Source organism: Zonotrichia leucophrys, chromosome 4 (genome assembly GCF_028769735.1).
Source record: "Zonotrichia leucophrys gambelii isolate GWCS_2022_RI chromosome 4, RI_Zleu_2.0, whole genome shotgun sequence".
NCBI classification, from domain to species: domain Eukaryota; kingdom Metazoa; phylum Chordata; class Aves; order Passeriformes; family Passerellidae; genus Zonotrichia; species Zonotrichia leucophrys.
The window spans coordinates 8,088,783-8,105,637 of NC_088173.1; the positions used below are offsets into that span (position 1 = coordinate 8,088,783).

Below are 16,855 nucleotides of genomic sequence, written 5' to 3' on the forward strand. Positions count from 1 at the left end.
CCATCACCTCTGCTGTTGGCCTGGTGGCTGGCAAGGACAGCAGCCTCTCTCTTGTACCCAGCACTGCTCAGCCCCAGGTGCGGTTCACAGTCTGCTCGCACCTCTCAGGGCAACACAGGGCAGGGCAGGGCAGGGCAGGGCAAGGCAGGGCAGGGCAGGGCAAGGCAAGGCATCGGGAGGTGTGGGGCGGCAGGGTTAGGTGTGTGACCCATACTGACACCCGCAGGGCCGATGCAGCCGCCAGCCGGGGCACCAGCCGGGTGGCTGAGCCTTTATGGACGCCGTGCGCGTTTCGGTCAGCCTGGCGGGATTTTGGGAGCAGAGATCTTCGGAAACGCTCGATCCGTCGCCGTCAGGATGCTGCGGGCGTTTGACTCCCGAAGAGCGGGGAGGTCACACACAGACACAACCTCCCCACTTCCCACATCCTTCCCCACCCGAGGCGCGGGGTCCGCCGCGCCCCCCGCAGCCGCTCACGCTGCCCGGCACAGGCCGAGCGCAGTCGGGGCGTGTTTCGGGGCGTATTTCGGGGCGTGTTTCGGGGGTGTTTCGGGGCGTGTTTCAGGGGTGTTTCGGGGCGGTGCTCGGGCGCTCTGAGTGGCCGCCAGGGCCCGGGGCGGGACGCGGGGGCGAGAAAAGGGCCGGGGTCTCGGCGACGGCAGCTCGGGCGCGGGTGGCGGCCGGGATGCGCCTGACGCAGAGCATGTGCACCATCGCCGAGTGCGCGCCCGGCGGCGACGGCCCCGCCACCGCCCGGCCCCGCCTCGTCAAGATCGCGGTGGTGGGGGGCAGCGGCGTGGGCAAGACAGGTGAGGGGCAGCGCCGGGCCGGGCGGGCGGGGGGCTGGCGGCGGCGGAGCGCGGCTAATGGTGCCTGTCTGTGCCTGCCCGCAGCGCTCGTGGTGCGGTTCCTCACCCGGCGGTTCATCGGCGACTACGAGCGGAACGCAGGTAGGCGGGCGGCGGCGAGGCTTTGTCCCTTCCCGCCGGGACGGGGTCGGGCGGGGGCACCGCGGGGCGGCGGAGCGCGGCCCCGGCCGCTGTGCTGCCGGTGGGGGCCTCCCCTGAGGCTGCCTGGGCTGGGGGGGCGAGCCCTGAGGGAGAGCGGGGCCCCAGCGCTGAGCCGGGCACAGGTGGGGCGGGCAGAGCTCGCTCCTTCGCCCGGGGCTGGCAGCGACCCTGATCCCCGGGGTTCCGCGGCTGCTGGAGCCCTGATAGCCCCTTCCCTGCCCGCTCTGCTCGCAGCCCTCGGAAAGGGGCACGCCAGGCACAGCCACATGCGGTTTGTGGTGGCAGCAGATCTAGGGATGGGTTGTACTGCAGGTCTCGGGCAGAATTTGCTTGATGTGGTGGAAGTACCTCTTTTTTGAAGGAGTCTTTTAGCTAAAAGCAGAAAACATTCTGTAAACCTTCTGCTGTATTGTTCTCTGCAAACTGAGTGCCAGCAGCTGCATGGGCTAGGCAGAGCCGGTCATAAAGGGGAAAATGGAGAGGTGATGTGACATACCTCATTCAGTGAGTACAGTGCAGAGTCTGAACTAATGCCCGTGTAAAATAGACAGCTTTCTGTTGAGGAAATTACTTGAAAAAGCCAAACAACAACCAACCCAGAAAATCTTACAGGCCACCTAACAGGGAGCCAAAAATGTATTTGTCTTGGTTTAGGGCAAATTTGGAAGAAAACTTTAAAAGGGGAGCTTCATTAAATGATGGAAATACTAAATGACAAGAAAACTGCTTTTCTGTGGAATGAAATAGAGTTGTTTTGCACTCTTACCTTTATCATTCAAGATAAGACAGTCTTTAAGAGTGTTAAAAGTTCCAGGTTGCCTACCATTTGATGCCCAGCTTCAATACAAGCAAATTCATCATTAAATCCCAGGTTTCTAGCAATAAATATTGTTAACACCCAAAAAGCTTATAGCACTAGTTTCTTGCTTCATGAGGGGTGATATGACTTTCCCTACACAACCAATGGGTAGCAGAAGTAACATTTGTCTATAGAGTGGTGACTGTACCTGTGAACCTGTTGGTGTTCTTGTCAGGTAATCTCTACAGCAGGCACATCCAGGTAGATGGAGAGATGTTGGCTATCCAAGTGCAAGATACTCCAGGAGTTCAGGTGAGCTAGATGCAACCATGCTACCAGAGTAGCTCTAAATGTTTGTGCGCTTGCATCCCTCTGTGCAGCATCTTGTTGTGGTCTTTCTTTAAAACGTTTTGCTGCGTGTTTCAGAGTTTGGTGTTCCTTGTGGGAGAGGTCGTAACTTGTGTTTGAACCAGTCAAGCCAGCTGTTGAGAGACTGTTTCAATGAATCATTTGTGCATTGGAAGCCCGTTACTTCTGAGTGGCTGAATTACTGAAGTGCCTTGTTCCTGTATATTGGGAACATTAGGCACAAATCCAGAAACAATTCAAAGTGGTATATGTGAAAGATGGTATATGAGAAAATAAATGTCATGACCACTGCCCAACAAGCTTCATAAATGTGTATGGCAGAGTGAAGTCTGCTACATTGTGGCTGTGCTCATTAGTGTGTCACAGGCTGAAGTTTTAAATGTATAGACCTGAGTAATGCTGGACTGTTGCCTTTTTGAACTGGGCAACACTCCAGGTCTAAATGCTTCCAGCTCATATCTTTGCTTCCCCAGACTTACTGTCTAGCCAGTTAATTTCCCATTCTGTGGAACTACAAAGTCTTTCTCTGCATGCAGAACTACTCAGGTCAATTTTCCATTTGAGTATAGCAAACTCCAGTGTTAAATTCCAGCTTTTTGCAGCTGAATCAACATCTGCATTTACTCGCTATGCTCAGATTAAGTTCATACTTACCATGTGAAATCCAAATATATGTCTGAAGCTGTAAAATGCTATTTGGCTTTACAGAGTCCTGAAGACAGGTTTCTTTAATCTTTTGTGACTTCAGCTATCTAATTTGAGACTATTCATTTTTCAGATCCATGAACACAGTCTGGATTGTAATGAGCAGCTGAACAGATGCATTCGCTGGGCAGATGCCCTGGTGATTGTCTTCTCCATCACTGACTATAAGAGCTTTGAACTACTCAGTCACCTTTACCATCATGTTCGACAGCTGCACCCAGGGAACCTGCTCCCTGTCGTCATTGTGGCAAACAAAGCTGATCTCTTGCATATCAAAGAGGTGGAGCCTCAGCAGGGACTTCAGCTGGCCAATATGCTGGGCTGTACTTTCTATGAAGTATCTGTCAGTGAAAACTATAATAACGTCTTCAATGCCTTCCATCTCCTCTGTAAAGAAGTCAATAAACAGCAAATAACCAGCACCCCTGAGAGGAGGAGAACCTCTCTTATTCCACGGCCAAAATCACCCAACATGCAGGATCTGAAGAGAAGGTTTAAGCAAGCTTTGTCTGCCAAAGTGAGGACTGTCACTTCTGTTTGACAGCACAGCCCTTGGTCTACCCAATGTTTAGCTTGAGATTGAAACCTGGGGTGTTTAACATTGGCACATGTAGAATCCAAGATATTGTGAAAGGAGGATGGTTTGAGTAGCCTTTTGCATGGTAGAAGTCTTTAAGCAGTTGCTTAAAAAAAGAACAGTATCAGCTTAGAAAAGGGGAAAAAATAAAACCACCTGAAAAAGTTATACTTTGCAACTTGCTGAACAGATATTTTCATTTGGAAAGGGACCTTTTCAGTAAATGAAACCATTTGCCTTTTCCCCAGTTGGACAGATTTGGCTTTCATTTGTGCAGAAACAACTTTTTTGCTGTAACTCAACTTGAGCAGGGAAGTGCCCTGAACTGCAGGTCCCTGCTCAGAAGTAACCACTTGAGTTTTCTTCTCACATGGATGAAGGACAGCATGATGCAACTGTTTAATTTTATTGCACAGTAGAACTGGTTTTGTTCTGTGTATTTCAAAACAAATAAGCAAACATCAAATGGTTCTGTAAAAATAAGTGTAAAATAAGTGGACAGGACTGAACATCAAGACTGTAAACAATGGTCTTTTTTTTTTACTAGCCATGTTATTGCTGACAACTTGACCTTACTCTTTGTATGCAAAGCTATTGTCTACAGGGTGTAAACATATCTAATTGCAAACAACTTTTACTGTCTTAAAAAAGTACTTTCCAGACTAAATGATCCAACATGGAGCTTCTGAGGAATGTGTGTGGAGTGATAGTCTAATACAGATGCCATTCTAAGACATCCTTTTTTCTCTCTCTCTCTCTCCCGTGTGCAGTAGGTGCAAAAAGAACAAAAGGTGTGAAGCATGGCTGGCTCCAGGCAATGAAGCTGATGGCTTGTTCTGAGCTGAGCCAGACCCTCTTCCTTCTTAAACATATGGCAGATTTTATATAAATACTTAATTCTTTTTAATATTGAACCAATGGTGTTCAGAGCCTAAGGGCCTTATACACATGCACTTTAAAAAGCCAGTCGTGCTTTTGTTTAAACTGTAACTTATTTATTTTGTGTACAGTTACTCCTCCTAGGGAGTGGACTTTTCATTCTTACTGCCTGGTACAACATTAAATTTTTGAATTGCATGTTTCCTCGTGTGTTCTTTGGGGGTGAGAAACAAGGAGTAACAACCAGTGAAATGCTGAGACAAAGTAATAGCTTTCTTAAGGTAGTTAACATACCCTGCAGAAAATGCAAGGTGTCCTTTCCTGCCTATGCTGTTGCTTTATTAGCATAAACCACAGGGGTTTTGCTCTCACAAATGCTTTACAACTTCCTTTTAAGAAATTCCTGTAGGAGAGGAACTGAATAAGGCAGAGACCTTTCAAATTAAAATGGGATTCTTCATTTCCACTTGTCAAAAATACTTTGGTCTTTAGTGAGAAGGGAATAGTGTGAGGTAGGTCAAAACCTGTAAGAACATTAACTCTATATGACTGCCACTTTCTTTACAAAAATTTATGTTTTGAGCTATATCACTGTGAAGACCTTAATCAAATTGCAAGTCTTCAACTATCTTTTCATGTTTAAAGTAGCTTTACTAAAAGCCTGCCTGAGGGGCATGTTTGTGCTGGTACTAGGCTGATGGCCATACAGGCTCACCTTGTTAGCACACAGCTGCAGGGATGCAGGGAAACTCTGGCAGGGCCCCTGACGATAATCTTTTGGACCACGAGTTACTAGCCAAGTGATTTAGGGTTGGCGTTGCAAACAAAACTGAGCTTATACCAAATAGTGCTTAGCTTATTAATAGAGAAGTAAATCAATTTCCCAAGAGTAGCTTTATGTTTTCTCCTCTTTTTGCCTTCTGAGTATTGCTTGGTGTTGCAGGCAGAGGACTCAGACACTCTTTGCTATGGTCTTGCACCTGCCCATTCAACTTTCTTCTGTACTGTTTCTACTCATGTGGGACTGGCAGGAGATCCCTCATCCTTCACCTTTTCCCCCAGCACAGGGTCCCTGTAGCTGCTACAGCTATCTCCTACAAATAAATAAGCTTACTATTGCACTAGGGCCACTGGAAAGTCTCCACTGTACTTTTGGTCCATAAGCAGCATCAATTACCACAGCTGTGGCCCCATGGGCTGAGAAGATTCCTCCAAAGTGTGTGTGGGCTGGGAAGCTGGTGTCTGTCTCTGCTTGAGCCAGAGGAAGTGCAAGATCACTGGTGTCTGCTCAGACTCAGCCCTGCCTCCTCCATACAGTAGATGGCCAAGTCAGAGACCTGAGGGCATTTGATGAAAGACAGGTGAGGGGGTGAAGACCACAACCAGCAGCCTCCAGCAGCTCAGGAAAGCAGCAGCATCTCAGAGGTGTGAGTACCTGAGCTCAGCAATGGCACTGAACACAGACAAGCCTTTCTGCTATGAGCTGAGTTTAGGAAATGTTCTAGGACCAAGACAGACGGTCTAGATTCCTAGGGACAATCAAATAATGCAAAAGTAAAAGGGATTGCAGGAATATGCACTTCTGGCATGTGTAGCTCTGCATACTAGGAGAAAAGGAGAAGGCAGATTAGGTTTGGCATTGTGAGAGCATTGCTTTATTGATTACAGAATTTATGAAACAACCATATTCTAAGAAAGATTGAACAGTACAGAATGACAGAAAAACCAAGAGACCAACTACTTGCTTGCCAGTTGCTCTATTCAAACTATTCCTTGAGCTTTTAATATTGCAATCATAGCATTTCTCATTTTTTCTAGCACAAAGTTCCATTCTATAGTCATTCTTATAAATTTCTCTTCCATAGAGGAGACATTGTCTGTGCTTTATAATCAGTCCATTGTTTACTTCCAGCCACTCAAAATTGAATTTAAACCAAAATGCACCCTTTTCTGAAGACCATAAACATTTAGGAGAACTAATGCTAGCTAGTGAACAAAATTTAAAAAACTACTTCCCATTTATTCTACTCTAGCATAATAAAGAATGCTGTGATAGAGTGAATGTCACTTAATTTCACATTCTCATCTCAGTGTAAGATGTAGTTGTAGCATTACTTGGATGAAGTAAGAGGATGCAGCTTTAGAGCTCCACCATTTTATGTTGCAATTCAGAAATCTGGGTGCTATATGCAATTCTCTATTGGCTGCTGCTCTTTCATCACAGATTGTAGCAAAATTTTATAAAGAAAAGTTACATAACTGAATTTGATTGCAGCTATTTCATGATCATAAATTAAAAATAAAAGCTGTTTTCTAATCAAGCTGTTCAGAAATCTAGCTCAAGAAAGAATCTGTGCTGTGGCCTCTTGAAAATGGGATCATGCCCTTTTTAAAATTTTTTTTGTTCCTTCTTTTTTAAATGCATGTGAGGGGAGGATTCTTTTGGGGTTATCATCAAACCATCACAGCCCATATGGCCTCCTGCATAAATCTACAGAGATGTGTGCCATCAGAAACTGTCTTTTCTTCTGGGACTGTGGGTGGAGAAACTAGAGCAGGAAACTGAAGGCTGAGAGAGAAGCAGCCATGTAACCCAGCCCTTGAGTCTGGCTCTGCTTCCCTGCCTCCAACAGTCCTGCTGAGAGAGCATGGCCAGGCTGGAAGCTGTGTGCCAGCCAGATCAGGGCTCTGTTCCATGATCTCTCTGGAGTGAGGAACAAAGTGCGAGTAGATGCTGTTAACATTGTATAAGGCACACATCTTGCAAGGTAGCATGACAGAGGGTGGATTTTGCTAACCTCTCACTCTCTCAGCAGCATTTCCCACCAGCAAGCCCAGCAAAACCATCAGGAAAAACGGTACTGGTGGGGAGTGCAAATGGTGCATCACCTGGTTCTCAGCTGCTCCTTTGCTTGGGAATGATTACAAACAATCACCCTCACCATGCTGAGCGAGGCTGGGAGTGATTCAGCACTGCGCAGTGCTATCGTCAGGGAGGGGAGGTTGGTTGTTGGACAAATGGACCATTCTGAAGAGCTGCCCATGAGCTGCAGGTGTTCCCTTGCAGCCAGATACCCTGCTGTTTCACCTGCAGCTGTAATTGCAGCAGTTGACACATCAGTTTTTCGAGGGCTCTTGAGAAGAGTGACAGAGCAGAGATTTGATGTTTCCAGGCAAGGCACTCATCTTCTCCACAGCCTCCCCCGTCAGATGCGAGCATCAGGCTGGAGACGGTCTGATGCAAACAAGAGCTCCACAGCACTGTGTGGTGTCAGGAGCACAGAGGAGAGCACAATTACCTGAAAGAAGGGGAACAAGAAGCAACAAGTCAAGCTGAAAGGGATTGAGACAGTACTAATGAGCCATAGACAGTAACTGTTTGCTTTACCCAGCTCTAGGCAGGCTGGCTGCCTCTGGTGTTTACTGATAGAGCAATGTACCTTGTCCAGCAAAACTGTCTGCTGGCTAATAACTGCAGTTAAATCTCTTTAAGGAGCATAATGACTGCTAGCATTGTATGCTTAATGAATGTGTGCTTTGACACATTTCTACCCACATTTTACCTGGTGATTTATTGTGACTGCCAGTGCATTTACTGTGAGGCACCAGCTGATGAAGCTGCGGTTTCCTCTCCTACAGCACAGATCTGAGTGATGCCTGTTTCCTCTCAGTTGAAGGTAAGGTGAGCAGCACAGAAGTGCCTGCTGCAGGAAGCCAGACTCTCGGTTCCAAACCATTTTTTCAGACCAGGCACAGGCTGTTCTGCGCATCAGGCTCAACCTTGAGCACATTCAGATGTTATCACTTTGGTTTCTTCCAGTTTTTAATCCCAGATGGGTCTGATGAATGAAAACATTGCTCACTACAGCCATGACAGACATGCTGCCAGGTGCAGGTATCTGTTTTCCCTGAGTGAAAACCAGCATGTAATTATGTGGTGTGAAGGCTTCTCTGCAGAGCAAAGCTATCATCCAGGAGTGAGTGTGTACACTCTTGCTCGGAGGAGCGAAGCCAGGGTTGAAATCATAGGACACTGCTCTTACTGAGCCCCTAGTTTAGCAGTGTCCATAGGGTCAGGATTGCAGGCTGGGATCTGGGGGCAGATTTAATCATTCTAGCTCACTTGAAAATGAATTTGCTTCTTCAGCGCAAAACTAAGGAGAGGAAGCACAAACATCAACAGAGTATGTGTGTCCATCTACTGCAGCAGCTATCAAATGCCTTGTGCTGTCCATCATGTAGCTTAAGTATGTGGTAATGCTGCATTTAAACTTTTTTTGTTGCTCTTTCTTTCATCTTTTCACTTCAGATACTGAAAAGATCCCTTCTGTATTGGTGATAGCCTCCCCCTCACTTCTCCTCTTCCCTTGTCCTCCCACACAATCTGCAGCAAACTGACACTGATTATCTCTTCCTTCATAAGCCTGAAAAAGTCTCTGTAACTTGCAGATGCCAAAGGCTGACACTGTCTTACTTATGTTACATGAGAATCAGACTATAGTACAGTATGTGCTCATCTTGTTATCCTGCAGCTTTAACTCTGAAAAACATGAAGGGACATGTTACTAAAGTTTTTCTAGTGTACAAGCCAAACATCAACAATAACCACCGACAGATAAAAGCAATTTCTTCTTGGAGTCCTACTACTGAATCCTCAGGAGATTTGTGCAACAAATAGCAAGCCCAGAGTGAAAAATGAGATCTCCAACTTTAATGTCTCAGAAAAGATGCTTGAATACAGCAGGACTTCTTTCCCTCCAGTGTTTCCAAGGGCTTGTTGAGGGGGATAAATGTGAATGTTTGTTCTTTCATTTTTACAGAGGAGAATTGCCCAGATAAGTAATGTCCATCTCTTCTGCAGGCAGCTCTCTTCAGGACAGTCCTTTGCAGCCTTTCTCCTTGTTCCATACCCCATGCCTGCCTTTCACCCTTCACCTGAAGGGCTCTCCCCTCCTAGTGGCAGCCAAGGTGGAAGAGCCAGGAGCCCCCATCCTGACCCACTGAACTCCAATGGGAAGTTTCCCCCCAGCACACCTGAAGGTAGGGAAGGATGGAGCTAGCATCTAAAGGGGCATCTGAAAGTTTATCAGTCTGCTGGCCTCAGCCACGACCACATTGTAATGTTGGGAGAAGGGAGGGAGAAACATGTTGGTTGTATGTTGGGAGAAGGGATTGAGAAACATTCTCTCATGCTATTTCCCCTTTATTACTCTCCTGATAAGCAGAAAAAGAGAAGTAATTTCTTCCTTAAAAAATAGGATACTTCTCACTAGTTATGGGGAGCTATTTACCACCATTCAAAACCAAATGGTGCATAGGAAACACTGTATTTCTTTGTGCTTCTCCATGAGAAATAAAATTGTCATTCAGATTCAGATGCAGAATAGTTCTGTGGATGGAAACATGTGTCTCTTATTCCACATTTAAATGTCATTTGCTTCAACTCCAAACAGTTGCTGAAGTAATCAGTGCATCCTGTCAGTTTTTCTTCAATTCCTTTACTCAATTTTTGTACTTACACATTTCTCCAGTTTCCCAAGAGCCAGTAATTAGTATAAATGTTAGTGCTTTGTTTGACTGGAATGGACTTGGAAGGCCAGTGTTTCCCTGAAGCCTGAACCTGACTGCCTGAACAGCACAAAAAGGCTCTGTTAAATCCTGGCTTGAGTTAGATAAATGCCTGGCTTTTTGAAAAGAAAGTAATCCTAAACAGGTGCTGTATATTCACAACTATAGTGCAGAAATCCAGGTAAAGCCAACAAATTTACAAACTTTTTTTTTGTGAGAGATTTGCACAACTGCTTAGTTTTTTCTTTCTCTTCCTTCTCCCTCCTCTCCCCCAAAGTTCTTTCACCTCTAACACAGCACAGTTGGATAAAGGGAAAGATGCAGCAAAAGCTTAAAATGCTTTAGGAATCTGCCTCAGAGGGTGACCTGCTGCCAGGGTTAAGCCAAAGCAAAGCAACACCAGATCCCATGTCACCACTGTCAAGCCTTAAGTCCCTCTAGAAAGCTAGTTGAAAATCTCCCTGCATAGTTCCCAACCCACTCAGATGTTAACCCTCTGTTTATCTTTCAGGGTGTCTTAATACATTTTGTGTGTGGATTAACTTGTCCATCAGTGTGTCACAACTCAACTCCCCTCCACGAAGGAAAATATAATTTGCTATTTAGAGGAGATTAGCAGCAGACTAATGGGGAAGAAAGGTGCTATCAGATTCTAAGAAACTTGCTAAAATGGTACTCCATCTTACAAAATACTGCTTGAGACTGCCTTGCAAAGACAACTGAAACATGGAAGCAACATGTCAGACTGAGGGGCTGCTTTGCCTGTGGTTGGCTCCATTTTACTAATGATTTCTCAATAATCAAAATTGCCTTCCACAGGATTTGAAAACAAGATGTTTGCCAGCCGCCCTGGAAACCAGAGTTATGTTTATGATGCAGCTGGTTACACAGCACTTTGGAGTCTTTGTATTGCCCTGTGTGTCTGCAGTACTCAACAGACACCTGCTTGGTCCTCCACAATTAATGATGATTTTTAACACCTCAGGTGCCCCCAGAGCTCACCCATCCTCCTCCTCTCCCTCCTCCATTCCAATGACAGTTACTGTAATCAAGTTCTGCTGCCAGAGAGCGGATGAGGCAAAGATCAGCCACATGGACATTACTGAAGGCTCACTGTGGGAACCATCCCTTCCAGGAGTCCAACTGCACATTCGAGGGGTGCAGAGACTTGGGGCTTTCTGCACATAACCTGCTTCAGGCTACTTAAGGTCTAGTGGTCAGCTATCAGAGACAGCTGGCCAGACACAAGAAGAGTACAGCTGTATCCAGGTTAATTTATTTGGCTCCTCACCACTGCTAATTGGCACGCCTGCAGGATTACCACTGGTAACTCACTAGGTGGTACCCAGGCTCCTGAGTATCCCTGCACTATGTCCCGTAGATGGATGACCAGGGACCCTGTAGCTTTTTGGACAGCAAATGTTTCTGTTTATAAAGAATACAAAGAAACTAATCTCTTGAGACACGATGGAAGCTACTTCAAATTAATGCTAGTCTGTTCTGAACTCTCCAACCTGAGTTTGAACTTTTGTTGCTGACTATAATGCGAAAAAAGAAACCCTTGGTGCCTGAATACTTGTTGCCTACAGATGTTTCACAGCAAAATCCCAGCATGATTCCTGCCCATATGGCTGTGGCTTTCTGTAGGTTTGGTACCAGTGCTACAGGGAACACTATTTGATGAATTTTCTTAGTTTTTGTTTGGACAGGAACTGTATGCTTAGAGCCGTTTGTACCTGGGTACCAGGTTTGCGTGTTGCTACCAAATCCTTCACCATTTTGACCTCGGAGACTGACACTCCTCCCACCATAAAGATGATCAGAAGAGGATGATCACCAGGGTGAGGGCGATTCACCTGGAAAATGAAGAAAAGCATTATTTGTACTCACTTCATCCAGGTCCATCCAGCGAGTGATCAGCTCCCTAAGTGGCTAGAGGAAGACCAAAGAGGATGCTCAGAAAGAAATATTCATGGAATGCTGTAGCAGCGGAGAGGGAAATCTATGGGGATGATGCCCAGTTAGAACTAATTAGCTGTTTCCAGGGAAATAACGTCTCCATGGACTCCCCTGAAACCTATGGGAGTTTCTCCTGAAGTCTCAGGGTTTCTCCCTCCATTCCTTCTTCATTACTTTCCTCCCTTTCCCAGAGAGGGAGGAGAGTACTTGGGTGGATGTTTACTTTGGATACACATACACAGGAGACTTTAGGGAATGAGGGGTAAATTACTACCCAGCAGAAGCAAGGAGTCCGGCCCAAACATGCTAGAATCCCTGGGTGAGGTCAACATGGAAAGGAATTTTATGCAATGTGTTTTCACCAGTGCAGTGAATAATCTTTTACAATTCATCCAATAAAAATAAATAAGGTCCATTGAAGTATAAAATCAGTTTACAGCTTGTTTCAATTCAGAGTTTTCAATGCTTCTATGAGTACCTTTAGCTCCAAGAAAATACTTGTTTCATTTTTCCTCAATTATCTTTAAAATGGCACAAATATTCCACTTCAGTTAAGACCTCATAATTAATTTTAAATGTGAAGGTGATGCTTTAATTAATTTTAAATATGTATTTTAATTTTAAATGTGAAGATGATGCTTTACATCAATTTCCTCTTAGCCACTTCTAGAAGTTTGATAACTTTGCTGTTTCCTAGCAAACTGTTTCCTTCTTGAGAAAACACACTCCCCTGACACTACCTTGATCCAGTCTTTGGGAGGGATGTCAACAGAGCCCATGCAATTGCTCTTGTCACATAATCCTGGAGCATGAAACACTCCAAATGTTCAGTTCAGAAAAGTGGCAAAATAGTTTAATTCCTTTTTAGACTCTCTGCCTCCTCTCCTTGTGTGAGCGTAGGCTTTTAACAGCATTCACTTGACAGAGTGAAAATGGTGTCAGCCCATGTTTGGGCAGAGCAGGGCTCCTTTGCTTTCCCCACCACAGCAGCTTGCTTTGATCCTTGTGGCTCCAGATCCTGGGGGTACAGCTCCTCTTCTTTTCCTTATTGTGGCTTTCCTATATTTAGTATTTTGGCTCTTTTTCATCCTGCAGGTCTGACAGGCTTTATGCCTGGTAACCTTCAGCAAGGACTCTTCCTTGAAGCCAGCACAGGGAGATGCTCTCTCTCCAGGCTAGCTGGCTTTGATTACATGGGGCTGGTTCCCTATTCAATGCTGCTCCCCAGGGCAAGGAGCTCTTGAATTCCTGAGCCTTTAAAACTAGTACAACTGCCTTAGACAGATGTATTAGTTAGCTGAGTATTTGCATAAATATAAATATGGGTGTTTATTCTCTTGCTCTCTGACTTTGTTGATAGCATATATACCACAATTCCAGGGCATTGGAACAGGAGAGTGGTCCCAGCACCTCACCTGCCTGGATAATGCACTTGGGCACATGGTGTGATACTTGGGAATGGTGTTGTGCAGGGCTAGGAGCTGGATTCTATCATCCTTCTGGGTTCCTTCCAACTCACAATATTCTGTGATTCTGGGATTCTATGATTCCTAAAATCTTTCCTAGCAAAAACAAACTCATAATAAACATGCATGCAGAACATTGGGCATACAAAGGACACCCAGTATAAGAATTGGAAATCATGAGCTTTCAGGGTTATGCTAAAGAGAAAATGTCTTAACAAATCATTTCCTTCAGTCAAAATAAACCTAGATCCAAACACATGGTGCCTATATAAAACTTACTATTTTTCAGAAGACTAAAGTTCAAACCACAAATTCCAGAAATGCGTATTAAAAATGCTATTAGGCATGCAAGCTCTAAATTAAATTAAAACAGAAATGAAAAGGTCTTGGAATCTGTAATTTTGTTATGCTATGTGTAAGTGTTTTGAAGGAGGACAGTACTTTGGGTACAAAATATTTGGTTAAGAATGCAAGTTTCTGCCAATTTATTTTTTTTCTTGTTTGATAATACAACCACCCAAGACTCTCTCTTTTGAAGGAACTGGCTGCATGTAGCTGAACACAACTCATTCCAGTGATAGAGAAGAACTGAAATGGATTGCAACAAAAGCAATGTGTATCTTCTGGGATCCTTCTATAGTTCAGTTCATTTGGGACATTTCCACTGCCTCTGTGAAATCTGAATTTTGCCAAAATCCCTGAGAGAAATTCACTTTCAATTCAAAATGCCATATATTAAAAAAAAATCAGAGAGCTGTCTCAGACAATTAAAAAAACCCTCAAAACCATTATGTTGACATGAAAGAGTCCAAAGGAAGGGGGATGGTGCCCTGAGCCAGCAGGGTGTCCCAGTAGGACACCAGGGCCTTCTCCCCAGCTCTAAGCTCACCATCCAGGGTGTGCTCAGGATGCTGGTGGTCAGAGGGCTCTTTGCTGGTGCATGTGTCTGTGTGAAGGAGAGAGAGAGGAGGAGGAGGAGGTGGTAAAACAGGGTAGCAGTGGTCAGGAAAACTCTAAAACTGAAACTGGAAGGCATTAGAGGACAGTTTTCTCATGGCTCATGGCAGCTCACAAAACACAGTTTTTTTTCTGAGGAAAGTCAGCAAAAACAATCATTATTGTTCTGTAACTCACCCAACAAAAACAGCACCACTGATGATTCTGGTATTTGTGACCAACCAGAAACCAATTAATTTAGCTCAATAACTGGAAAAAGGAAAACATGTCAATCACCAGAAAGTAGGCTGCTGTGTAGGGCAGTGGGTATCAATGATAGCAAGCTCAGATGATCACAAAACATGTCATCTAGAGCAGTAGTCAAAACAGGAGTCCTTGAAGCAGGGAGGCTTTTTTCCTTCACCATCCCTTAGCTTCAAAACAAACATATTTGCCAGACAAACAACTTCTGGATGAGAGATGTCTTTAAAAGTCTGTCCTGAACTAACACACCTGAGGCAATCAGCAAAGTGTTTTTATGTGAGTTGGCATTGGTATTCAGGCATTGAGAAAGAAACAAAAATAAGGAAGCTCACAGAATAATTACTGTGCTGATGGTGTGATTGTGTCAGAAATACAGGCTGGTCAGACACTCATTCATGCAACAATTGAGCACATGCCAGCAAGCCAGGCTACAAACTACGGGAGCAAGCATGGACACATATTTGTGAAGTATATAATGATGCCTATGAAATGTGAAGTACATGATGATGCCTATGAAATGTTTACCCTACACAAAGTTCACTTGCTCATCTCTTAAATATTCCTTATAGTAAGATATTTGTCTTACCAGGAAAGATGCACTTACAGGTACATATTGCCATAATTACCTGTGTCTCTCTCTCTTTCACACACACACCCACCCATCCCTTCTAAAAGGACAGATTAGTCCTCAAACTAGTTAAAGGTGTCAATGTCTCCATCTAACCATTTAGGCCTTCTGAAGTCCTTATATTCTTATTTTTTCCATTTAAAGAATGACCTACATTTGTGCTTAAAAATTCTGCAATAAACAAATACAATGAAATCAATAGCATTGTGAAAATGACTGGTAAATGAAACCAATAATTAAAAAATTACTTGGTTGTAACAGCCTGGTTACTTTGTTTGATAGTGGAATGTGTTTTAAACTATTATTATTGGAGTGTTGGCATAAATTTTTCAGTTCTTACATAAGAATGGAGATATATTGGGTCACTTTTTCTATACATATCTTCTGTTGTCTTAGGGCTTTATTATTAGCTTTGAAGAACTGAGAATTTCAATTTAGGAACCTAACTGAATGTATCTTGGAAATCTATTTCAACTGTGGAAACAGATTCCTGAGAACAAGCACTGGATTTTAGGCTTACTTGATTATGTGGTCAATACTAGCTTTATTTGAAACAACAGAAAAATAACGTGTTTATTCTGATGCTGGGTTCTAGAACAGTACCAACACAACAGTCAAAACTATTTTTGTCACCTGACTTTAAATGCAGGTCTAGCAGGAATTTTCACAAAGGAAAAAATAAAATTCTATTACCATAGAATCACAGAATCAAATTGGAAGGAGCCTTGTATCTCATCTAGTCCACTTCCCTGCCCAAAGCATGGCCAACTTCAAAATTATATCAAGTTGCTCAGGGCTTTGTTTGGCCAACATTTGAATATCTCAGAGAGGGAGAATTCTCTGGATTTAATCACTCTTCCTGTTAGAATTTTTTTCCTTTATTCAACTGGAATTTCCCTTGCTGCAACCTGTGTCCACTGCCCCACACAGTTTGCTGATGTCTCTTCTATGTGGAGGGGTGGTGGTGGTAAAACTAAAGGAAAAACACTGGGCACAATATTGAAATGTACTGTACTCATAACCATACTACTGATGTGGTTTGGTGTGAATTCAGGGTTGTTTTCAATGGAGAATTCAGGATGTGCAGTAAAACAAGGCTGAATGTACAACACGCTGGCTACTCCACACTTCAACTCTGTAAATATTTAGCCGACACTTAGCATGAGCTAATTTGTAAGGCAGAGTAAATTCTTGTAGAATGACTGTCTTAAAACATGCTAAGAGGATCCACAAAGAAATTTCTAACTTACAGGCTTCCTTCCTTCCCCTATGGTACAACTTGCACCATACCAAATTATAGACAAGGTAATGAATTTGGAGCTCCTCCTTCATCCCCTGTGAGACCAGATTGCTCATACTTACTTCTCTCCTATCTCAAAGCTGCTGAGTGTCCTTAAAGTCCTTTGATGAGGTGCCATGTGGAATGCCTTTTGGAATGCCAGGTAGGTAACAGGAACTGACACTCACTTATCAATTTGTTTGTTGGGTGTCTCTGAAGAGCTCTAAAAGCCATGTGAGTCAGGACTTCCCTTTAGCAAAGCCACACTGTCTCTTCTCAGATATATCATACTTATTTTGGTGTCCACCATGACCCTTATTTAGATGTTCAGTCTGCTCCATTCCTCTTGTTTAATTCAGCAGGTGCTATCTGTCTGCGCTGTACTTGAAATGTGATGCCTTAAGCTATTCCCAGCT

At 44.2% G+C, this 16,855-nt stretch overlaps 2 protein-coding genes across 2 annotated transcripts in view; one reads left to right on the plus strand and one right to left on the minus strand.

Moving 5' to 3' along the window:
* The first annotated feature begins 635 nt into the window (after window positions 1–635).
* On the plus strand, window positions 636–4,537 carry RASL11B (RAS like family 11 member B). Its single transcript, XM_064710388.1, has 4 exons — window positions 636–809; window positions 894–950; window positions 2,045–2,121; window positions 2,957–4,537. Exons 1-4 carry the CDS (start codon window positions 686–688, stop codon window positions 3,422–3,424), a joined length of 726 nt encoding a protein of 241 aa, XP_064566458.1. The 5' UTR covers window positions 636–685; the 3' UTR covers window positions 3,425–4,537.
* Window positions 4,538–5,966: 1,429 nt separating this feature from the next.
* SCFD2 (sec1 family domain containing 2) overlaps window positions 5,967–16,855 on the minus strand; it is a 186,609-nt gene continuing 175,720 nt past the window's right edge. Inside the window, exons 8-9 of the mRNA XM_064710389.1 lie at window positions 11,644–11,763; window positions 5,967–7,638 (exon numbers count right to left, since the gene is read on the minus strand). Of these exons, the coding sequence (XP_064566459.1) occupies window positions 7,546–7,638; window positions 11,644–11,763 (213 nt within the window). The 3' untranslated portion in view covers window positions 5,967–7,545. The remainder of the gene's footprint in view (window positions 7,639–11,643; window positions 11,764–16,855) is intronic.